This window comes from Falco naumanni, chromosome 12 (assembly GCF_017639655.2).
Source record: "Falco naumanni isolate bFalNau1 chromosome 12, bFalNau1.pat, whole genome shotgun sequence".
Taxonomy (NCBI): Eukaryota; Metazoa; Chordata; class Aves; order Falconiformes; family Falconidae; genus Falco; species Falco naumanni.
This window is the reverse complement of record NC_054065.1, coordinates 18781781-18806478: the sequence shown is the minus strand read 5'-3', so window position 1 is coordinate 18806478 and position 24698 is coordinate 18781781. Positions and strand designations below refer to the sequence as shown.

The 24698-nt window shown below is 36.1% G+C and overlaps 1 protein-coding gene across 1 annotated transcript in view; it reads right to left on the bottom strand.

The window, feature by feature from the left end:
- The window catches only part of LRPPRC (leucine rich pentatricopeptide repeat containing), a 93047-nt gene that overhangs the window by 5301 nt on the left and 63048 nt on the right, over positions 1-24698 (bottom strand). The window contains exons 26-36 of the mRNA XM_040611724.1: positions 23929-23997; positions 23581-23671; positions 20167-20309; positions 19967-20054; positions 15217-15340; positions 11422-11510; positions 7870-8074; positions 5564-5703; positions 5286-5401; positions 2291-2362; positions 741-825 (exon numbers count right to left, since the gene is read on the bottom strand). Of these exons, the coding sequence (XP_040467658.1) occupies positions 741-825; positions 2291-2362; positions 5286-5401; positions 5564-5703; positions 7870-8074; positions 11422-11510; positions 15217-15340; positions 19967-20054; positions 20167-20309; positions 23581-23671; positions 23929-23997 (1222 nt within the window). The remainder of the gene's footprint in view (positions 1-740; positions 826-2290; positions 2363-5285; positions 5402-5563; positions 5704-7869; positions 8075-11421; positions 11511-15216; positions 15341-19966; positions 20055-20166; positions 20310-23580; positions 23672-23928; positions 23998-24698) is intronic.

Sequence of the window (24698 nt, the reverse complement as noted above, 5' to 3'; positions counted from 1 at the left end):
AGAGGTGCAAACTTCCAGCTGAGTGTTGCCACAGGAGCTGTATGTCCTGATTTTTCAAAATTGTCTGCTGCAAACACACACATTTAAAAAAGCAACCTGATTTTTAGAGCTCTTCCTCTCTGACTTCAACTATAAAAAGAACTGATTAACCCTTCAACTATTCAGGTAAGTCCAAATGAAGGCATCTGGAATATTAACTTCGGCTAAATTAAGAAGGGTGTAAAGAATCTACACTAGTAACAGTAAGATCCTTGCACATTACTGACAAAACTCATCACTTGTGATTTTGAAACACACACATAAAAGGAACCAATATACTTACTACATGTTTCAGGAGGAAAAAAACTAGACGCATTTTAAAAGCAATTCATTTCTACAGTAATGAATGCCATTCATTTCTACAGTTCCATGGGTTAGGATGGATTCTTTTTTATTCCACGAAGCCCCAACCTAGCCACTATTGTAGCAGTACCCTTAATGTAAATACAGCTCCTTTTGTAACAGATTCAAGGCTTGGGTCAGTTGGTTTGCTTTTCGAACCCAACAGCTAGGATAGTACACAAATCCAACAGAATTAAACAACAAAAATCCCAGACAAACTCCCCACCTCTTTGTGGCTCAAACTGTAAAGCAAGTTACACAGAGTAGATCCTGCTCTCCCTGTTTCTAAGGGTTTCCATGACCTTTCTGAATGTCTCAAGAGTTCTTACTACGAAACTATTCCAAGGAGAATAAATTACCATAACATCTCATGAGGTAATGGTAGGCAATTTCTGCATTCAGTTGCTCAGGAATCAGTTCTAGAAGTGTCTCGATCTTCTTTGCCTATGAAATTTAATGTGCAGACAAAAAGAGCATTAACCTCAGATCTTAAACCACAAAATAAAACTGTGGAAGTTAGAATAAGTACTTCAGATTTAAGTGAAATGAACTGTACTGATAGCAAGAAACAGACTGCAACTGAAGGTAGACATAACTTCCTTCCCAAAATTTAATATGCAGATACAAAATAGTCAAAGAAATCAGACACAAAATAAAAACAAACAAAATACAGGACTAAAAAACATAAGGAAGAAGCATAAATATTAGGTTTTCTCTGGTTTGGTTTTTTTTTCTGAAGGAAGCAATTAATATGTTAATAAGAATATGTCGGGATTTCAACCAATTTACAAAAAAAAAAGCAAACCACTCGGCAGCCTTCACTGACACTGCTTAAAAGAAGCTGGATCACTAATGTGCTTAGATTTGGAACCTCCCTCCCCCAACCTCTGAATCCAGTTTCAAAAACTCTCAGGTCTTGAATTAAATAAAGTTTATAGAAATTAACAGCATCTTTATCATGTTTTATTAACTTCTATGTGCTATTAAAATTTCAGCTTGAAAAGCTGGAAAAATTCAAGTTTTTAAATTTCTTCTAAAGACACCAAAATATGGTGTTTATCACCATATTTATCAGCATCTCTTCAACATAAGAACTTCTAATCTATGAGTATTTACTGGCAATTTCCACAAAACATAACTGCATTATCCCTCATTTGAAAAGTATTTACTCTAGTTTGTGTATTACCTGTCTCCTGATGCTGCTTCTCTATGAAAAAAGGAATCAGTGTGGATATGCATATGTGTGGTTTTTTTGTTGTTTTTGTTCTGTGTTGGATTTGGGGGGGGGGGGGGGGGGTTGAGTGTGTGTTGGGTTTTTTTGTTGCTTTTTTTGTTCTGGTTTGGTTTGGTGTTTTTTTTTTTACTTTGAGGAGGGATGGACAGGAGCAGAGCAGGCACATGAACGAGAGCATTTCCAATTACAGGGAATGAGCACAAAGCCAGGAATCTAAGCAGATGCTCAAGCCAGATATATGCCCAAACCACTGTAACAACTAATATGAAATGTGTCTTTTAATGTAAACATAGAGGCATTTTATCAATATAGAGAGGCTGAGGTTTTAAACTTGCATTTGTATTCATACAAAGTAGCCAACAAAATAAGTACTTTCAGGTTACAATACTGAACTGGATAGTGCAGTAAGATGTTTAAAGCACAATGTCGGTAGGATATGAAGTATAAAAGGCAGGAAATTACTGAAACAATAGAAAAATATTAAATACACCCTCCTTTCCATCATGCTCCGTAAACTGTTCCTTTAAATGTAACCAGCTCTGCAAATTAACCTTCCCTCTCCCCAAGAAAGCTGATCAAGCTGTCAACCATGAAGTTCAAGATCCAAAACACTTAAAGGCTGATGAAATTGTATTTTGTTACAAATACAATGACATACATGAAAAAATACTGTACCTGTCCAGGTTTAGATGCTGATCTAGCCATAAAACTCACAAAAGTTCTCTTCTCAACTAATGCACCATACCTCTAAAGAAAAAGAATAATTAATGTAGCAGTCATCAGTATGTTAGTGATAAACAAAATTACTAAGGTGAAAATTTCCAACTACAGATGTTTAAAATAATATATGAATATTACCTATATACAAGGTAAATAACTGACCATTAGTTTGAAACACAAACAAAAAAACCCAAACAACAAACCAACCACTGAACATAGGAAGCAAGTTCATTTCACACACCATTTTGGTAAACATTGTTTTTAAAATGGTAGGTATAAAGTTTGTTTAAAACAAAAGGGGAAAGAATTAAACTAATACTTCCACATACCACAAAAATGAGGTTTAGGACTGCAAAGAATGAAAAAGAGAAACACTATTCCTCTCCAATTATACTGCCAAGCATTCACAAGTGAGCTAGGGATCATAAGGTTAATTATACATTTAATAAGGTGTCAGGGAGATAACTGCTCGTTTCTTTATAAAAATTAAAATGTACAAAGCAAGTTCTCTTTAAAGTATAATTACCTACACTTATGCATACAAAGGACTGATTTCAATCTCTCTATTTTATAAAAGGCTTTCATTGCAACAGACAGTGTTTGAGAGAGAGAGAGAAGTTGAACTTTTCTAAGTTTGAGACAGACCAGATAAAAATCAAAAATCTATCTTACTTTAGAAACAAGGGCAAAATAAAACGAACAAGACAATATTTTAGGGTATGTTCCTCAAAGGTGTCAGTCTTAAAATTCTTACAAAGCACACTGCTTTTTACCAGCTCTAAGCTATTTAATCAGTACCAGAATGCACAGGAAGAAGAGAATATTGTGCATATAAAAATAGAGATACCATGGATTTACTACATTCAATAACAAGAAATTTTGGGTTACGACACTATGAATTTATTGTATGTGTAATATGGTTTGACAAGCTCTTTAAGGTCCAGGTGAAAAGGTGTGAGGCCTCATTCCATCAGTCAAACGGAGACAAAAATGTACCCATAGTGTTTGGACAAAGAAACTGCTTTACAGTGATAAACAGAGGCAAAATATTCATGGGAGAAACTTGCAACATTTTATTACTGATTCTAGTCATTCTCACCTACTGTCAGTAGGTGCTCTGAGAGGAAAGACACCATCTAGTTGGAGACATGTTTTCTACAGCCCCCCTTCATGCTAAAATATCAAACTACTTTTGACTTTCATCAGTCAAAGCATTCTCCCTCCACCATACAAAAGAAACTGTAGCTGTTTCTTGAACTTTTAAACAGACTTTTAGACGTATTGTTGAAAGCGAGGATTCTCCATGTGTATACTAATATTTCAGATTATTACAAGTGAAACAATTCATTTGGATTGTGGCTTACTTTTCAAGAAAGTAACAAACAATGGACAGTGATTATTATTATCTTCTAGTTACCTATCAGTAGATTACTTGTTCCACAATAGCAGTCAAGAACATTTAACACAACTGAAAGTTTTTCCTGCACCATATAAACCCCAAATTTTCTCATAATACACAGAATTTTCGACTCATGCTTATCTGTGAATGTCCAGTTAACATGAAATATTTTGCCATTCTCCCTAAAAATACAGTGTATACAACTATCTCAAGTATGCTACAGAGCCATGAATTTAATTCCAACAGTTGGATGCTGTTGTAGCACGTTTTAGGAATACACAAAAGGAAATTATTCCATGTTTTGAAAAATTTTAAGAACATGTTGATTTTACTTAAAATTGAACTCCCTATCGTCACAAAAGCATGAAATTGTAACCAATTTTCATTCACTCTTTCAATTTCACTCATTTCAAGCAAAAAGCAATCAAAAAATCAGGAAGAGTAAAATAACTTGATTTTTTTGCATTTTGATGTTTCATGCTATATAGCAAGAGGGTTCTATATCAAATTTATAGTTTCCTCTTAATTTAATACTCAGATGACCAGTTAGGCAAAGCAATAAACCAAGTAATATCCTAGAGCAAGGACTATACAAATAATCCCCCTCACACTGTAGCAGAAATAGCTGAACACATTTGTTGGTATGTATTCTTCTTGGAAGATCACAAAACATCCAATGGATGAAGCGCAGCTTTTTCTTTGTAACAGCTTAAAATACTTAGGAACTGGTAAATTAGTAGCATGTACTACCAGGAGATGGGATGAGGCAGGAGCCTATGCACACATGAACAAATGGCGGATTCGGGCATGCCTGCTGGACTGTCACCTGCCTGGATGAGCCTCCCTGATGGAGCCTGTCTGTGCACGCTGCCAGCAGCAGCTCCCGTCACCCACAGTTCATCCCACCTCTGGCTCGACTTTGTCCTTAGGTCTGTACAAATGGCATGAATGCAGCTGTCTCATTCCTTGAAGATCACTAACTCAGTTGAGACTGCGCACCAGAGGACCAGCATTTGTCTTTTAAAGCATGTAACACTCAAGTAAACAGGAAGCAAATTCAGCTCTTAATAAACCTTTAATACAGCATACCCAATATTATAGCAACCAAGTGAAATAAGGTCCATGAAAAGCAAACATTGCCTGCCTTTGGTTTGCAAACCAGACAGCTGTAAGGTATTATGTTTACAGCATTTAAGAAATTATGTGAGAAGTTGCAAGGAAATGGTTTGCAAGAAGCAAGTGCTGTCTAGCAGAAAACTTACAAAAATATTTGCTTTGTATAGAATTTCAAGCAATATACAAGTCTTCCTTTATTTCCTTCAGGTTGTTAGAAGACAAAAAACCTTCTGACTCTGGCACCCACTACTACTATTGGTATGAGATTACTAGTTCATGGTTTGCAATAGTCTAAACTGTGTTACTGCTACTCACACTGTAATTCAAAAGCCTACTAGTACTAGCCTATGCTATACAACACCTCTTTTTGACAATTTCTCAGTCAACCTTTGAAGAGCTCTAAGCATTTCTGTACCTCTCTTGTTGTGTCATTACCTGTATCAGCGATCTGGCATCATCCACTCTGCCTGCACTGACATATTGAAGGAAAAGATCTGTGACAGGTCTGTAAATTCCAAACTGACTGGCCAGTCGTTCTGCCATCACACCAACTGCAAAATGATGGGTACATAAGGAAAATCTTTGATTGAAAAGCCACTTTTGTAAACTTCACAAGCATGATTTATGCTGACTGAGCAGGTTTTACATGTAATAGCTCTTTCATAACACTTCTGTCTAGTCAGAATATTTAAATATCATTGCAATTAACTTACATGTTTCCAAAGCTTGTTCTAATCCTTCCTCAGACACCTTTCTTAACAAATAGGAAATACTTTTGACAGCTTGATCAGGATTCTGTGCACCAGCGATAAGCAAAGGCTCAAGGTATTCCACAGCAGCATCAAGGTCATTGCTAGGAAAAGAGATTGAACCGGCTTAGTTTCTGAAATCAAGATTTCCAAACCTAGAGAGGCGATTATATTAAAGTTTTTGTTTTCTACATTAAGATTATATTCCCCAGGAATGGCTGAGTACCTATGACTTCATTCCGATATTGTAAAAGTAAAACCATTTATGACTGGACGAATAAATTAACCTAGAAATAAAAAATTTCAAATGACCTTTGACCTGTACAAAGCCTAAATAATTTTGACGTTTTTTCCTCATTAAGGACAAACAGTTCTGTTAGCTGCTCTAGGAAAATGTGTTCTGCAAATCTACAAGGCAAAATCAAAAGCGCTAACAGAAGGTATCTGAATAATTAATGCACACAACTCGAGTATTTTTTTTTAATGCTATTCAATTAATTATTTACCCCATTTTTCCCATGCCCACCTTTTTTGGATGCAAAAGACAACACTAAATGTCATTTGGTCAGTACCTTTGTCTAAACATTTCTAATCTTACGGCTTAAGTACAGCAAATGCAAATAACACAGGAAGTATTCACCAAAGTGTAAATTCTACTTATAGCATTCAAAAAAGTTCAAATGGCAACATCTCTTATCAGTCCACTCTAAAACCTAATTTAATTGAAAAAGAAATCTGAACATGATGAATGCTTTTAGGTGAAGCAGAAATGCACCACACTTGAAAGCTATGAAAAAAGCTTTGAAAACTATTATCAGAAACATGAATCTACCAATAAATGAACAGGTATCAAATATCTGTAAGAAAATGTTTTTCACAGTTCTCAAGGTACAGCTTGCAAGATGTTTAAGAATATATAAGGTGCATACTATTTATGCTGCTGCTAAGTCTTTTCACACATCCAAGCTAGTTTTGGTATGGGAAAAGTCGATGCTGCTTAAAAAACACTGGTGCCTGCATACAGCAATTTAATGGTTTATTTATTCTTGTCACCAATCTACATTTTAAGAATGTAGCATGTCATTGTAACACTTATGACATGGAAACATAGGAAAATATGGAGCTTACAGGACAAGTCCTGAAATCTCTGTTGGGGCTGTTTCATTTAGGCAAAAGTCAATGCACTAGAACTTGTGCCAAGGACCACTCAGATCTGTGCATTTACAAGATCAGTCCTTTACAGATTGTTTTTCAGTGGCTGAAAATACAGCGAGCTCACTACTGAAACTGGCCTGCATGGTTCCCCTTCAATTCAAGTCCTCTTGCTGTTCCAAACACTTCAGTGACTGTTCACTCTGGCCTGAGGTGATCAGGTACCTGTGACGTACCACACAGCTCTACAGCTTTCCTGCAGAGTTAGACACAGGCGCTCCGCCTGATCAAACCGATTTGAAAATAAAATAATAGAATACGTAGGATTGCTGAAGACTGGTTCCAGCAAAGCACATTTGAGAAGTTCATGGTATGCCCTTTCTCTCAGAAGTGCTTCCCCCATGCAGTTTTATACAAAGGATAAACTAGCACAGTACCAATGTATCAACTGAAACAACAATGTTAGGTAGAACATGATATTGAATTAAACAGCTGAATACTCAGTGCAGGGATAATTATCATGATCAAAACTGTGGCGTGAAACAGCACAGCAGCCAACTTTTCTGTAATTCTGACCGCAAAGAAATATAAAACCACTCCACAGATATATGTCTGGCTTTCACATTTTGAGGGTAAACACAGTAGTATTTTGTCATTTCAACTACTGGAACAGGCAGCAGATTTTTGTTTCCAAACAAGTATTATATGCATAATCTGTGGGTGCTAAGTTCAAATATTTTTTTTACAGTTATATTGATGAAGTAATTACACTTTACATTCAGATTTCACAGGGCTTTTGAACTAACATGAAGGAGAACACTTTACATGAGGTGCAATACATTAGAACAAAGGTATCAAAGCTAAATTACACCACCAGAAAAGACCTTATGCTCTCCCAAATGCTTCATAGCTATCCCTGCATTTCATTAAATGATTTTCAACCCCAAATGTGTTTGGGAAACAATACCATAACAGAACTGTCCTGCACACTCCTCAACTTGACCAGAGTTTTAATCTAGGACACTGTAAGACTGGAAACAGAATGAAAAGGATAATGCAAGTGATTTCCCACCACTCTGCATAAAATAATTGCATGTAACAGTCCCAGAAATACTTACTTCTTAATATGAGCAAATGCAATAGCATTAGCAAGTAGCGTGGTAGATACATTGACTGATTTTGGGATGTCTTCCCACATGTTTTTAAGCACTTGTAGGTTCTTTAGATCTCCTTTTTCTGCCAGAGCCTGAGTGAGTGCAATAACTGCTCGTCTAGTAGGCAACAAGCCACTGTCAAGCATCCCTTTTAAAACAGCCATGGCATCTAACGATAGTAAAGAAACAAGAGAAGAGGAAATCAGATTTTAGTTCAGAAGGCAACCATGCTGCTGGTATCATCAACCCTACCCTTTTAAAAACATGTTCAGAAAATAATTCTCTTACTGAACTTAAGCCCCAAAATTGCTATAACACATTGTAACTTGAATACATACATATACAAAAACTTTCAACAGTAATTCAGCTTAAAATGCTTTTAGTATTTGCTCAGTAAAAGTATTAAGATGCTTAACATTTAATTAATTCATTTTAGTATCCAGCTCAAAGAAAGCAGCTGTCATAAATGTCCTCACTTGACCTTCAAGTCACGACCTTTTAATCTTATTTTTCTCCAAACTATTACCAATTTTCTTTGTTAAAATACAAAAATGTTTCACATTTCAGAATAAATAGTTTTAAAATGTCATTTACTATTGCAACTGCTAAAGTCTAGTAATCAGAACTGTCTTTTCAAGTGTGCACCAAACTCTTTAATTCTTCAATAAAAGCATGGAACACAAGTCTCCACAGGAGAACAAAAGTCTCCACAGCAGAACAAAACTGGACACTTACCTCAAGAACTCCTAAAATTATAGGAATTACCTATGTTAAAAACATACATGCATACAACAAATCTCCTGTCTGTCTGTCACAAATTCCCCAAACCCACTGCAGATTAAGTCACCCTCATTGCCCTAACCAGAATTCTTGTCAATTTATGTTATACAAGAGCAGACACACGCAGAAAGACATGCCCCTCTGGTAAAAATCTCTTACTCCTTACCAGCACAGGCAGGATTAATCACAGATAATAATTATAATACCAAGGGATAACACTTCTAACATAATATACACCCACTTGAACTCCACAGCATTAACATTCCAATTCAATATGCAAGTACTGCAGAAATCAAATATTACCTTTTATAAGACACGAAGAAAAAACATCCTTCCCGTATGCCTAACCTTCCTTCACAGCAAATTTCCTTTCTGCACCCCTCACCCTTCCCACCCCCCTTTTTAGTGAAAAAAGGAGCAACACAGAGGCAAGATTCCTGAAAATTAAAAAGCAAACTTAAAACACATGCTAAGTTCAAGTTCTCTCCTTATTACTTAGTGTGGACCTCCCTTTAGCATGGAGCATGACCAGCCCTCTCAAGAATGAGGACAGAGAAATACCTGACAGTTGCATGAGTGCAGCAAAACTGCAAGAAGTTATGTGCTAGCAGCATACTGCATAATTCTGTTGGTATCTTTTTTCTTTATGCACTCATTACTACTAATCTGAATTCAGAACTTAATCCCTTGATTTTTCAGTACTTAAAAGCAGATAACTGTGCTTATGAAAACCAACCACTTGTCTTTTAATTCCTATAAAAACTCCGCAAATTCCCTACCGTGACACTCAAGTTCTGACTTTTAAAAGTAACCTGGGTTTTACAGAGTTCTTGCTTCAAGACGTTAGAGCTCTTACGAGTATACTTAGGGACCTACATAAACACTTTTAACTATACCACATTACACAGCAAAGATGGATGGCAAACTATATGAGGGGGTAATAAAGCAAGCAAGTTTTATGTAGGTGAAAGCCATCACACGATGTAGGTCAAACGGAGCTCACCAACAAAAGGTTACGGAAAGACTGTGCCCAAAAAATTTTTGGGTAATCTATGAGCCTCAGAAAATGGCCGCTACGGTTGAAATATTTAGTAGCTTGCATTTTCAAGGCTTCACTTACAAAAAGAGAAGTGGTATCTTGCAAATTAAAATAGAAGCAAGGATCAAGTCTGACTATTCATTTAAATTACCAAAGTAAAGCTTGTTTAATGCACAAGATAACGGAAAATATAGTTTTCTAAAGCAATATAATTCCACAGTCTTCTTAAGGAACTTTGTACTGTGCAAAAAGAAATATTTTTAGAGTACAGCAAGGGAGAAGGTTGATGTGGCAGAGAATTTAGTATGCTAGCTAAAAAGAAATTATGTAGTTGGCCCAAGAGATTGGCAGAATATAGTGACATCAGTGATGTTCTGAAAAAAGGGAGATTTTTACTGGGTAATACATAGGAAGAACTGGCAAAACTTCACACTGGAGAAGAAAAAGCAGAAAATGTATTAGAATAAAATCAGACAGGGAAGTCAAGTGAAGGCCTTGAAAGCTGCAAAAACTTAAGATTTGCCAAGAGCAAGAGAAGCAATTGCATTCACCACAAACACTTCAGTCAACGGCACCTGGCAGTGATGTCAGGCTGGAGACTGAATGGGGAAAGAATGTGAAAGAAGAGAAGTTTATCAGCTGCAGGGAAGTGCACAGGTGAGAAGATGTGTTAATGTAGCTGGTGTTACATGGGTATGGGCTACTACAGCTACACATAATAGAATGGAATAAAATTAACTGCTGGCAGAAATCGTAAATGGATTTTCTGGTTTGCCTTCTGGTATGAAAGTAAAACAATTCAGTGCAATACATTTTCTTCGTATGCAGCTGCTTCAATGCTTAAAGGTACTGACAAAAATACATGTCAACACTGTACTTATGCTTGCACAGGGAAAAAAGACACAGCACTGCATGTAAAACTACGTGCTTGCAGAATTTTCATCTCTTGTAAGAGTTCCACAGCACAACTAAATAACTAAAATCTAATGCTGTGGAGCTGAACTCCAGGCTGCAAAACAACCAGTGCCGAGAACTGAAATAACACAACTATGAACTTTATCCACCATCTTGCTGGGTGCCCTTACATACTCCTCAGCCACCATTTTCTTTTCTACCATCATTGTTACATGTAAAAGAAACCCAAACCGAATATTTTGTTACTGTTGGTATTGAGAACTATTAAAAAGTATTTGATTAAGTTTTTAAATCAATATTATAATCATTTAGTGCACAATCATGCACATTTAACAGTCAATTTAACTCATCTGGTATCTCACACAACCAACACAATATGCAAGAAACAACTGCTGGGAATTGTTTCAGATGCTCTAAAGTATGTTAATTTCCAAAGCAAAATGACTTGTGCTGTGAATTTTAACGCACTTGAAAGCCTGTACTTTCTCTCTTTCTGGAGCACAAATTTTGCATGTCTGAAGAGCTGTGATTCATCTTAAGAAAACCCATCTTGTGTTAAATGGAATGGAAACTGGACTAAGTGGTCAAATGACAAGTACATTCATATTCAAGCTGTATTATAAATGCATGTACAGTAATTTACGTCTCTCAGCTACCACAAAAGGCTCTTGATAAGCAGGTAATTTGCTAAATGGACTCCTTTATCCAAGTATTCGAAGGGCGTTACAAGAAAAATCTGCAGAGGCATTAATGTGACGTAAAGGTCAAGCATTGTGACATACCTTTCAAATAATCCCGCCTAACTTGCGATATGATGAGGAGGCTGCTGGCAGCACTGTTCAGTGTGAAGCCCTTGATGTGGGTCTCAGCACTAAAAGAAGCAGACATTTAGAAAGGAATTACTGACATGCTTCTGATACGATAATAAATGGTTGAGCACCAAGGTGAAATTATAAAAACTACTGTTCGTATGTTAAAAATATTGCTGCAAAATATCGACCTGGAGACAGCTTTTGTGTTATCCTGTCAATGGTTATAGAAGGATAATTTTTTTTTGCATTCTGACAGATGACAAAGTTGGAAGTGAGCAACAAAAGAAACAAAGTACAAGATTTTTTTTAAACAATCGGTTCAGATTCTTGAATGCTGACATATTAGATGACTAAAATAACTGCATGCCCTGCATTGTTCTGTTGTATCCTAAGCTGGATACTTTTTCTTCTTTTTTCAATAGTCACCATAATTATAAAATATAAAACTATTCTTTCAGCAATAAAAATGAAACATTTATTTTCAGCACTGTATATTTTAAACATAAACTAAAGCATATTATGAACTAACACCATATCATTTGGTTGATTAATTTTCAAATTTCTGTCATCTAGATGTATACAGGTTTTTAAAGTGAACATACTGCATTTGCTGCCTTAGCCATGTTAAAATTGTATTTCGCTTATCAATTCTTTAACTCCTGTAATACAAAACTTAACATATCTATAGCAAAGAGAATCTTTAATAACACTGCTAAAGCTTTTTTAACACTCTGGAAATTAGACGAGAGAGACTAATCAGCCATCGCCTTGATCTTATACTACAAAATGTTCCCGTTCCTAAATGACATAGCCACATTTTTAATATATAAGGATAACTTTACAAATGTTCATTTCTAGATTACAAAATCTCTACACAGAAAAGGGGGGCATTGCCATTTACCATATCAGCAATCAAGATAAACCTCACTGATCATCTTGTGGCAAACAACTGAGCAGCCTACCTACTTGAACTTAGAGGCTGAGCGGATTGGGAGGTAAGCAGGGTCATTGCTAAATTATTCTCCTCAATCCCAAGAAAATCCTTCACATTGCACACAATATGACTATCCTCTCAGTCACTTTCAGCCTCCCAGGCTCACAAATGCAGTCACTGGACTCGGGATTTCTTACTCTCCCAACCAATCCTCTTAATCCCTGCCTAAGCACCCACTGCTCAGTTCTGCCTTTTTTTTTTTTTTCTCCTTTGTCCCATCTGTCAAAGCCCTTAAGTCAACAATTCATGCATGAGACTGTAAATTACATATAACAAAGGATTTACTTCTCCAATCTTCCAATCTTTAGTGTGATTAAATAGATGTTAGCTACTATTACAGAACTAATCCATCATTCCAATACTCCTAAATTTCTATTTAAAACTTCTTGGACTGAACACAGTAAATATTCCTCCAAACAGTGCTAGAATGTGAAAGCGAATAGACTTGGGTTGACCAACAGATCAGTAACCTTCTGGAGATTGTTTGCGTTTGTTGCCTTTTTTTTTTTTTAATGCAGAGTAGGACTGCATTTTCCTTTTACCACATCCCTTCCTCACAGAAGTTTCTCAGTTCTGATAACACAAGGGAAGTTCTAAAATTATCTGACCTTTTTAAATTAAAAAATCACTTATTTTGTTGCCTATATTAGTGTCCATAGTAGGGCGCTCCAAGTATTATTTAAATTTCAAATTTGGCTTCAAGCAGAGTAAAAAGAAAAATATGTTAGCTTATATAAATAAAGGTAGCTTTCCTGTATTTTATGAAAATATTAGGAGTTGCACAAGTTTCAGGCCACTGCACACATTTAGGCTTTGCAGGAGTAATCTATAATATGAGGTTGGAAAAATTGTCAAGCATGCAGAAATGTGTGCGAAACACACAGATTTGCTATTCCTCAGCCATGGGTACACACACAATCACTATTTCAGCGAATAATTAAAAACTTACAGACTTTTGAAAATGCTTAATGTAAGCATCATTTTGCTACTAGAAAAAAGATACACAGATAAACAACACGAACACTGCCAATATGAAGCATTTTCTGTCTTGGTGCAACAATGAGCTGTTACAGGCTTCTTGGAATGTAATTATCTGGTATTTCTATGCTACAAGATGGAATATGAGAGTTCTGAAAAGCACAAGGGTTATTATGATAGTTGGTTTTGACCAGTGACCAAGAATAGAACCTTTTATTAAATCCTATTTTCTTTTTTCCTAAATACCTCAAGATTCAGAGGTTTAGTCCTTTAAAACATCTCCAACCTTTTTAGTATTTAAAATTTTTTGTTCATTTTTTCCCTGCATTTTGAGTTTACATTCTAAAACACTTATGTAAAGAGGGAATTCTGAATCATCGAAATACTAGGAACAAGTCACCACCTTCTTACTGCTCCTCCAGTCTGCAAATTACTGCTGATAACATGCAATACTTTGTCCTTCTTCCTTAAAAGTTGGTTTGAGCCATGGAGCAGGGAAGCAATCAACGCATGTAAAAATCTTCAGCAAAGTTTCAAACTTCATCCCTGAAGAATCTTTTAATTCATCTTTTGATATGTGAATGTTTTATGCAAATGTTTAGCAAACTACCTAAATTTTATCAACATTCTTTGTACTTCAAAAACATCTCCTTTCCATCTTTTGTTTACAAAGATTTACCAGTTACTACCATTTCATGGAGCTTAATTTGATAAACTGTTTTAGTTTTTCCCTGATAAAAGCCATATATCCATCAAGCACAAACATTCCTTATCGTAAAGCCCAGTTACTGAGAGCTATTTGAAAAAACATTACTTGTTCTTCTGAATGCAGAGCTCAAATACTTTTTCAATGAAAGACATTTCTACAGCCTAAACACTTTTAAAGAAACCATGAAAATAATAAACCCATGGAAATAATATAGTCAGGAACTATACTGTTGCCAGACACCAGAAACTAAGGTGATTTTAAAAATTATTAAATTTTTACAGTGTCTATGCATCACAGAAGTTACCTACAGGCACTTTCAAATTCACTGTATTCAGATAACACATTGATGACAACCACAGTTCTTGTTTTAGCTGAAGAAACTGAAAGACTTAAAATACTTAATTTTTTGTTGTTCTTACCTCTACATTGATGAGTAGTAACACTACTACTTTGAAGCCTACAACCTGACTAGAATAGAATACACATTGCAGGCAATAATTAAAGCAAGCGGTGTACCACCCTACAACTCACTAAAGGTTAATTCAATTCTGGTGATTCTAACAATACATGACAGCAGGTTGGATTTATTTCAGACGTGTGAGAGTTGGATCTAAGGTTTCTGGTCATCTCCTAGCCACTGGCATCTCAGTCAAATGTACCATTTTGCATTTGGCAGGCAGCCAGCTGCCAGGGAGCGTGGGTAGGGCAGGACAGCAGCAGGGATGGGCACTGAGGGGAAGGCTCACGGGCAGTTAAGTGAAGGAATCTTGTCTGTTTGGATGTTGCTCTAAAGAGGAGAAGGCAGACTGCCAGAAGGGTAGACTTTCAGTTCTGATGCCAAATACATTTGTTGATACTGTTAGTTGAAATGAGTTATTAGCAATACACTGTCACTCTAGTACCTTTTTAATATATGGCATATCGCCCTATGAAACACCGGTGTATTTCTCACAATAGCTCGTAATTACCAGTCATGACCTATTTTTCCATTGAAAGATATGGATTTACCTGAAAATGATCCAGAAACTATTTTAAAACATCCTTCCCAAACAATTAAAATCCCCCAAATGCAGAAAAGCCTTACATGTGTTTCACTTCCATGGCTTCTTCAAGACAATCCTGTGTTAACAGTGCATTTATAAGGATGCTGTAAGAATGATGATGAAACTCATTCTTCCCTTGCGTATTCAGGAAAATACTGTAGGCCGCTAAGAGTTAAAAAAAAAAAAAAGACCAAAATGAAATGTCATATTGTGATGATGTTGATCATAGAAGTCACCTATTCATCAAAGAGGTCCATCTTAAACCTATTTATCCTCTGCTTATATCTTTGAGCCCAAAGCTATTGGTCACAGCTTGTTCAAACGTGCTTGTATACAACAATCAATTGATGCATACCTCCACAGAACAAAATGTTTGCTATTGCTCTTTTTCTATATGTGGCTGTTGCTTAAATACCAATGCAGCTGGTTAGAAGGGGAAGACTCAGGATTTTTAAAGCAACACCTAATTCTGGGGTATACGGTTACAGTGTCTGGTGCATGATCACAACAGCGTTTAACAAATAATATAGGAGGTGATTCCAATATGGGGAGATCAAATTATTTGGTTACGACAAGATTTATACAAAACATACAATTTACAAATATACAGATATTTAGCAAGTAAACTACACTGCATTTGTTTGACTGATTAACAGTTTTATTTCATGCATTCACAATAACTGTCAGTGTATGAAAAGATGTTACCAAAAAGGGGGAAAAAATGATAAGCACACTTTTCAGTCATTTATTTTTCTGAAACAAGATTATGCATCTATAAACATGCAGCTAAAACTGCCATCCAGGCTGTAACATATGCTAGAAAGCTATGTTATGAACCACAAATGATATTCTACGCCTAAACTGTGACTGCATGTTTCATTTAATGAAACTGAAAAAATAATCCCTTTGCTAATTCAAATCATAGCCACAATAACCTTTAAAACTTTTCAGAAATACTTGGACTATCACTACAAATTTCACAGCTAAGTGTTTTTTTTTTTCCTTATACTTTGAAAGTAAAGATGATGACAATTGTTTTGAATCTCACTGTCACATGAAATGTCATACTAACAGCACTTACTACGGTGTGCTGCAGAGGCATTCCCTAAACCAAAACTGTTGGTGTGCCTTTTGGATTGACTCTTAAACTTCTTCAACCAAAGAGTATACATAAAAACCTCCTGAAATGTATGCAAAAATGACTACGCATAGAATTTATTTTTTACACACCAGAAACTCTTACACTGAGTTAATACTTAGAATTAACATTGCTATCCATAATCTACTTTGGATGCTTGCAGCTACGAGCAGAGGTAAATGATAAGAATATCACAGTGAAAATTAAGTCTACTTCTGTGTAGGTGAGTTTCACATATACAAAAGAGACAGACACACACAAGAGTGAAAACAACTGACGCCTGACATTACAGTAGTGATTGCATTGTCACCCAAAAGACCAATGACACAACAACGGGACGATACAGGAAAGATCTTGAAATCCTCCACTATGTTTACTTGAAACTCTAAGGTTAAAGCTTGGCCTATTGCAATGTGCTGAAATCTCTTGCCTGCTCATATACTGTACACCAATATTCATAGAGTATTTAGTGGAAAAGACATTTTTTCTTCCAGTTTTCTAAAATCTGAGGTACCAGTAGACTAGCAATCACATTCAATAACAACCAAATCCCTTTTGCTGATATAATTTATTACTAGTGTGACTAATTATTTACAAAAATGTAGCTGACTGGTGATAGCTTTGTTCTTTCTGCTCATGAAAGCCCACTTATATTCTATTTTTTAAAGCCAAAACCTCTTTATGTTTGGAGACCCCTACAAAAGCTTTGCTGTCTTCAAAATGCACTAGGATTTCACCCTGTGTTCGAATATTGCTTTCCATTGGTGGGGCACAGAAATGGACCTGGCCACCAGTGGATATGACGTCAAGCACGTTACCATCAATTATCACAGTCCACCAAATATAAGATCTATTTCTATAAGGAAACATAGATGTCTTTTTGGTAATGACTACTCCAATGAAGAACTAAAAATCCTTGTGTGTTTTGTTTTCATGTTCTAGGATGTTTTGTTGTCTATGTTAGTACTGACCTCAGAATGATTATCCTGTTCAGATTATTTGCTTAACTATGTTCTGCATCAGTGCAAGTAGCATGTTTGAAGTATACCTAGATGAGACTCAAATCAAGACATACGCCTGATCGGGTATTATCAGCTTATTACTTCTTCATATGGCATCTAAAATTACTAAAGTATATTAGCATTCAAAAGAGAAAGTTCTTGGTTTCAAAATCATATTGTGTTATACTAGCTATTTAAAGTAGAAAGATTTGTTAGAAAACTGACAATTTGCCAACAAAGTCTCAGTTCTCAAGACAGTCAGATTTGTTTCAGCAATTGCAGCTCTCTGGGCTATGTGTAACATGATCCCCCAGGGGCAAGTTCTCACACCAAGGAATCCAGATAAAAATAAAAATAAGATTTTGCATAAATCAAGCACTTCAAAGAATAGATTTTCACAACACTTACATGTCAGAGTTAAGTTCATTAAATTAGTTACATAACTAGATTAAGTTAATCTTTTTCCTATCAAAAAGCTGATGTTGACGAAAAGTTGTATTCTGCCCTATTTACATTGATATCAAAATTGCATCATACTGTTATATAAAAGCAACAACTTAGTTTGTATAGTTTAAGACAAAGAGAACGGTTTCCCAACAATTGTCTTTTTTCCCTTAATTCCCAATAGCTCTAGACCACCTCCTCTCAAATACTGCACCTTTAAATAAAAGAATACACAGAAATGATTTACTGATAAATTCACAGTATCAAATGTCATCATAGTCTCTTAGCAGTTAAATTTATATTTTTGTTTTTAACTAGTCTCCCTGCAAGGTCCAGGGCACGTTTAGTTTCCTCCTGCTCTCCGGATCATTTATGATACCAAAGGCAAAGGACACTTTTCTAGGAATAATGTTATAAAATGCATTCCATTGATTTTGGCTGGTTTTCAGCTAAAACATTTCTGTATTTCTCATTTTCTTTTGATTCCCAAAATTTACCAGTATGAAGAACTTCCTGAAAACATTAACCTTATGACTGACATAATGTACAAGATTCTTAAATTCATACCTGTAACATGAGATTGCATTCCCTATATACAGAATATCTAGGCTTCACTTCAGATTTTTAATCATTGCTCCTGCAATTGAGTAACTGTACAGGGTCGTTTCACTAACAACAGAAGTTAATTGTGTGAATGACTGACAGATTCTTCCTTTAAAAACTCAAATCTTAAAAATCTGTACATCCAACCTGTAAAATACACTGATAACACAGAATAACCAGGTATCTTCTTCTATTTATATATTTTCCTCACTCAGCAAAATTATTTTTTTAAATTCTATTTTCTAATCTGCTTTCAAGTGACATAGCTAATTATTTGCCATAGTATAGGCAAAGAAAATCAGGATTTCTGGAATACTCAAATGCCCTGCACCTTAGCAAATGCTAGAAATGGACCGATTTCCTCCTCCCTTTGAATGGTTCACTAATGCCACTTCTGACTGTGACCCTGCTTTGGGATGAGATGGATAGGAATGGATTTCCAATGATTTAAACACAGACCAAGCCAAATGACCTGCACTGACGTACACTCCTCCCTCCTATATACCAAAGCAAACACCCATGTATAAGTTAATTCTGTGTTTATCTGAGGCAGGGAAGTTTGCACAGACAAGCTATTACTTTTCCATTGCAGAATGGATCTGAAGTGATCTCTCAATAAGACTGTTTCATCTGTGGGGTGGCACCCACAGGCACAGGGATTTGGAAACAATGAGCTGTGGGGACACATTTTTATCTTTTGTTTATAATATGTGTATTTCTTTCAGGGAGGAACAACAGGAGGAAAAGTTTGTGAATTCACAGAGAAGGAAGGACAACTTTAGATCTTAGCTGTAGAGAAGCTAAAGACACTATGCAACAACACATGGAATCCTCCCTTCAAACAAATGAACAGCCTTGTCACATCAACAAATAGATGTAGAAAACAGACTAACAGATAAAAGACAGGTAGGAAGACAACAATGACTATCTCCATAACATAGTCCCATCTCATTTAATCTCAACTATTTAATTTTTTTGACAAATCTATAGCTTAAATAAGGTACCTGAAGTATACTTTGGAATCATATCTGATCTTTTTTCAACAGCTGGAGCCAAATACAAAATCTCTGAACAACTACTTTTAATAGGTGATTGTCTTCCCATAAACCTCTCCCAGCTATTTCACTTGCTATTAATGTTTCTTCTTATTACACTTCTCATGTCTTACAACATAGAACTTGTGACTGAACAGCTAGATTTTCTGGAAAGCATAAAACTGGTATTTTAGCATCAATCCTGTAAATATAATTTCTACTGTGTAATGGATACATTTTGAAAGTTTAGAATATGGTGTTAACAGCATAAAGTGAACTACAGACTAGCAAAACTTCAGTAATTTTTAAATTGGCAACTTCACTGCAGACTGGCTTTCAAACATGCCTTTAGAAGTCAGCATTTCCAATAACACTTTAAATATTTTAGCACATCCTTCTCTTATCAGCTTCTGAACCATAATATTGCCAGGTAACATTAGCATGTACCTTTCCTCCCTAACACACTAGCAAACCAACAAAAAGCAGCACCAAGCACCTGTTACTCTGTAGTTAATCGAAATCTTAAAATTAATGCTGAAGGGGAAAAAAAACTCAGTGATTTTCAGGTTACCTTTTGCATTGTTTTTTCTGCAAAGCATCCTTATTTTTCTTTCTTCCACATTAGAAACACTTAAACTTCGGGTATCTTCGTGTCTAACCTTTAAAACAACCAAACTATTTCAGAAACTATAATATTATCTGTTAATATTTTTCAATAGAAAAAAATATATTCAAATGTGTTGTCAGTTAGTAAATTTAAACTCCAATTACCTTAGGTACCTCAAATGGAACAACCTGACCATTTTTCTCAAGTATATCAGCCAGTAACAGTAGCGTTTTCTCACGAGGAACAACATTTTCTTCTTGAATTTTAGTCCAAACACCTTCAGCCTTCTTCCAGTCACTGTTGTTTTCTGAAATAAGATTCAAATCTTCAGATAAAACACACTTAGAGTACACATACATATTGAAAGCTATTCAGAAAAGTCATCTTTGGAAAATAATGTATTAATCATGTACTTCTGCTTCATATTATCATCAACCTGTAAAGTTCAAAAGTTCTAAATTATTACAAAACATTAACACTCTGAAGTAGCATGCCTAAGTTCCACTCTGAAACTCTTGAATTGAAATCCCCTGGTTATGTTGCTACTGTATTAGAGCAACTACATCCCAGAAATTTGCCACTTTCAAGTCAAAGAAGTGTTCCAGACCCTCAGGCTCTCATTTTGCTAATGAAAAAACGCATCTCTGGCAACTGTAAAAGGTAAGCTTTCTGAAAGAGAAAACCTTAATAAATTGCTACCAAATTCACAGAATAATTCAACTGTTTTCAACAAGAACAGCAATTTACATACGCATCACTGTATATAACTGTAAATAAATAGAAAGCTGGACTTTATGAAAGAAAAGTTAATTACTATTTAACTACATACAGCAGGTGACTTCCTGTGCCTCCTATCATAAGTTACCAGAATAGCATTGCCTTCTGGTTGTAGATACTATTCACAGCTACTTAACCACAACTGCTAGCTGTTATCTGTCCTTTCTATGGTTTCATTCAGAATCCCAGAAATGAAGAGATGCAAGGCAAGAAGGCAGATGATGGAATGAATCATTTACACTGCAACATCTCAGCCTATAACAGCACTTTAGCTCTTCAGCTATTCTTACACTGTTCCACAGTTAAGGAACTTCAGCTGGTCTGTAGCTCGAGCTCCACTGGACTAAATCACAACACAAGGAAAAGCTGGAGCAGCCACCTGGAAGCAGCATGGCACACAGGATATTCCCTAGAATTGTTAGAAAGTCAGTGTTTCCAAGCAGCATATGCTGCTTTGCAAGCAATATTGCAATGCAATACTAAAACACTACAGCGCAATGCTCTCTTCTTTCCAGGACAGCATGCGTTTAAGAAAACGCATGGATACGTAACTAGGTTGATTCAAGATCCAAGCCCACTTCCATCAAAGTTCTGGCATCACTTCAGCTTTTTAGAAGAGGCAGCAAACTTGGTAACTATCCTAAGTCAAATAAAATGATTGGTTTTGAGGAAAAAATACCACACATAATAATCTGCTTTAAAATATTATGTCAGATAACAGAGTAGGACAGAGAATGTCTTAACACTTTCTCACATGTTTGCCCCTATGTATGACACTCACGAAGCTACATCTAGAGGACTGTGTCCAGTTTTGGGCTCCACAGCTACAGAACAGATGTTAGCAACTGGAGTAAGTTCAGCCATCAAGACAGACATTGGGCTGGAGGAAGAAGAGGAAGTCAAAGCAAATGCCTTTTGGTCAGCCTGGAGAAAAGCAGGCTAACGGGGGATGCAACTGCTGTCTTCGACTACCTGACCGTTACAGAGAAGAGCGAGTCAGCCTCTCCTTGGAAGTGCACAGCAAAGGATGAAAGGCGATTATTAAAAGTTTCAGCAACGGTGTATCTGAAGACGATCAACTCTGGAACAGGCTGCCCAGGGAAGCTGTTTTGATTTCCACCCTTGGAGGCACTCAAAAGCTTACTAGACAAGGCCACCATGTGATCAAACTATGAAGCTGTCCTAGGTCTGGGAACGAGCTAGGTCTAACACTCCTGAGATTCTTTACAGCGTGAATTACTCTGCGATTCTAAAAAAACAAATAGATGGCTTTCAACATTTCTGATCACGGCTGGGACTAGACCATAGATATTTTTTTTTTTGTAAGCCTAAAACAGATCTGAAATGATGCCTTAGGTGCACAATGACAACTCTCTACTGTACCTGTGCATGGGGCAGCTTTGACAGATAATATAAAATGTTTGAAAGCCGGTATGTGCATGGTTTTTGTCTTTTACAGTGACAGAAACCCACAAACGTTTTCCACTTCTTTGAATAGACGGAATTGGTTTTGTCTTTTGAAAGAAAACTGAAGATTCTGCATGACAGAATTTGATAAATTGTATCTTCTTAGATTCTCTTCCTAGCAGGCACACTGTCAGCCTTAGTCACTGCCAGAGGTGAACAGGATGAGTGGAGAAATAGGAAGGCTCCCCCCGGTAGAGACAAGCTTGCTCTTCAGGCCTACTTGATTTTTGATGGTGAACCAGTATGCGCAAAGGCAGAACTGGGTAACGCTACAGCGTGGTTCTGAGGCTCTCTGAAGTGTGTTGAGGAAATGAAAAGCAACAAGGTTCTCAAGCTGTCTCTGGTCTTTTTTTTTTTTTTTTGGTGGAAGTACTCATCTCTTCTGCTTGGGGTGAGTGCAGTGGGGAAGAAGGAAGTCTTTTTCATTACCATTATGAAAAAGACAGTTCAAATAGTACTTTATTTAGCATTAAAAGATTACTAGTTCTAGTCAATGAAAAATATACATGGGGAATGGCCTAAAATTACTTAATGCTCAAATGTAATTTTCACATAACCAAACTATCAAATTTCTGTAATGGCTCATTAATACGTATCTATCTACACATTACCAAAGTACACAGCAATCCCTGTAATGCCTTTTTTTTGTCCCAATGTACTATTTAGTGCTCCACAGCCAATCTTCAGACAAGATGTTTTTTCAAGATAACTCGAACTAGAGTTTCCAAAATTTTTATTATAATACAGTATGGTACACTGAATAACAAAACCAGCAGAGAAAGGAAAATACAGGAGGAACGAAAAACACTGCAGATACATCCTACACTAAGCCTGTAGCATAGAAATTAACATTTTAAGAACTGCTCCATTCCTATAAATGATGCAAAAATTAAGCTGTGGCTGGTGAAGAATTGGCAGATTTTATTTTTTTTTAAATGCACCTTTCAGAAGCAGACCCAATTATAGGAGACTCCAGCTCTTTATCAGTTATGAAGATACAAAAAACAAGCAGTTTTTCTTCTTCAAGCATCTTAAAAACCAAAATGGGATAAACTTTTAAATTAGGACATAAGACATAGCATGGACCAGAAGACTTGTACTTACATAAATTCTGCAGGTAAAAAAAAAAAAAAAAAACCAAACCAAAAAAACACCAAAAAATCCTCACCCCAAAATCCCAAACTGTACTCCTCCCTACCCCCCAATGCTTCAGAAACAGTATCCAGGCTAGTTTCATATCAGGGCAAAACTCCCCTCCAATTCAGGGTTATTTCCTATCTCCAACCACAAAAGAAAACCGATTACAACATGAAAGAGACCACAAGCTCACTCACCACATAGCTGAAGCAGGTAATAGTACATCTCATCTCTATCACATTCAAATAGATTTTGAGTTAATTCTACAAAGTGTTCCAAAGCCTCCATCTTTAAAAAGAATGAAGAACATAGTTATAACTCAGCCAAACAATTACTTCTGTATATATGTGCACTTACATGCTCTGTGCATTCAGCTAAAAGAATATTTCTGTTAGAGTATACACCAGGATTTACACAGAGCATTAGGTTCACCTCATCAGCCTGTCGCATGTCCTTTCAAAAACATAAAAATCAAGCAATGAAATATTTCAAAACAATTTTTCTTGGAATATAATGACAGTTACATAGAAGACATCATACAATACCTTATTATTTGATATACACTTTTTTGCAAACCACTGCAGCCTTGCAGAGTGTGCTCTCAAGCCAGGAGTCTGCAAAATATTTCCACAAGAAGAAACACATTACTTCACACAGAACATTACATGAGAAAAGTAAACATAGTACATGTATTCATAATAAAAGTTCATAGTTTTTGAAATGTGAATGAGACTACAAGCTCACAAATAATCAGGTTAGGTTGCCTTTATGAGAGACTTGAAAACTGCAATAATTTTGTTCAAGATGTTTTCCTTTTTGGTTGAACACTGCCAAGAGAATTAATTTAAAATACACTGCAGATGAACAGAAATGTTAAATAATTTTTATCACCACTGTAACAGAGTATTATTGTTATTACCCACAGTAATCCTTTGTATTACTCATAGCAAAAATTACACCAAATGTTTCCAAACTGTCTTCACAATGAAATGTTCCTATTCAACACCACTGCAGTGTCTTAGCAAGTAGAAAACCATGCCTGTGAACCTCAACATCACCATTTGGTACCCCTCCTATGCTAACATTAGCCATTTTCTTACAACCATTAACACTTAAAAACAATAGTGTTTTATATGTTGACTTCTCTTGCTACTGCTCAGCAAGAAAAATACGAATTTACAGAGCAGTAACTGTCAAAACTGAAACGCACTGCCAATGCAGACGCCAGGTATACAAACCGTAAGGCAATTCCTACCCCAGAAGAGCGAAAAAGTTTACTCTTAAGCATGTGTACATGGAGGAATTGATGCACAAT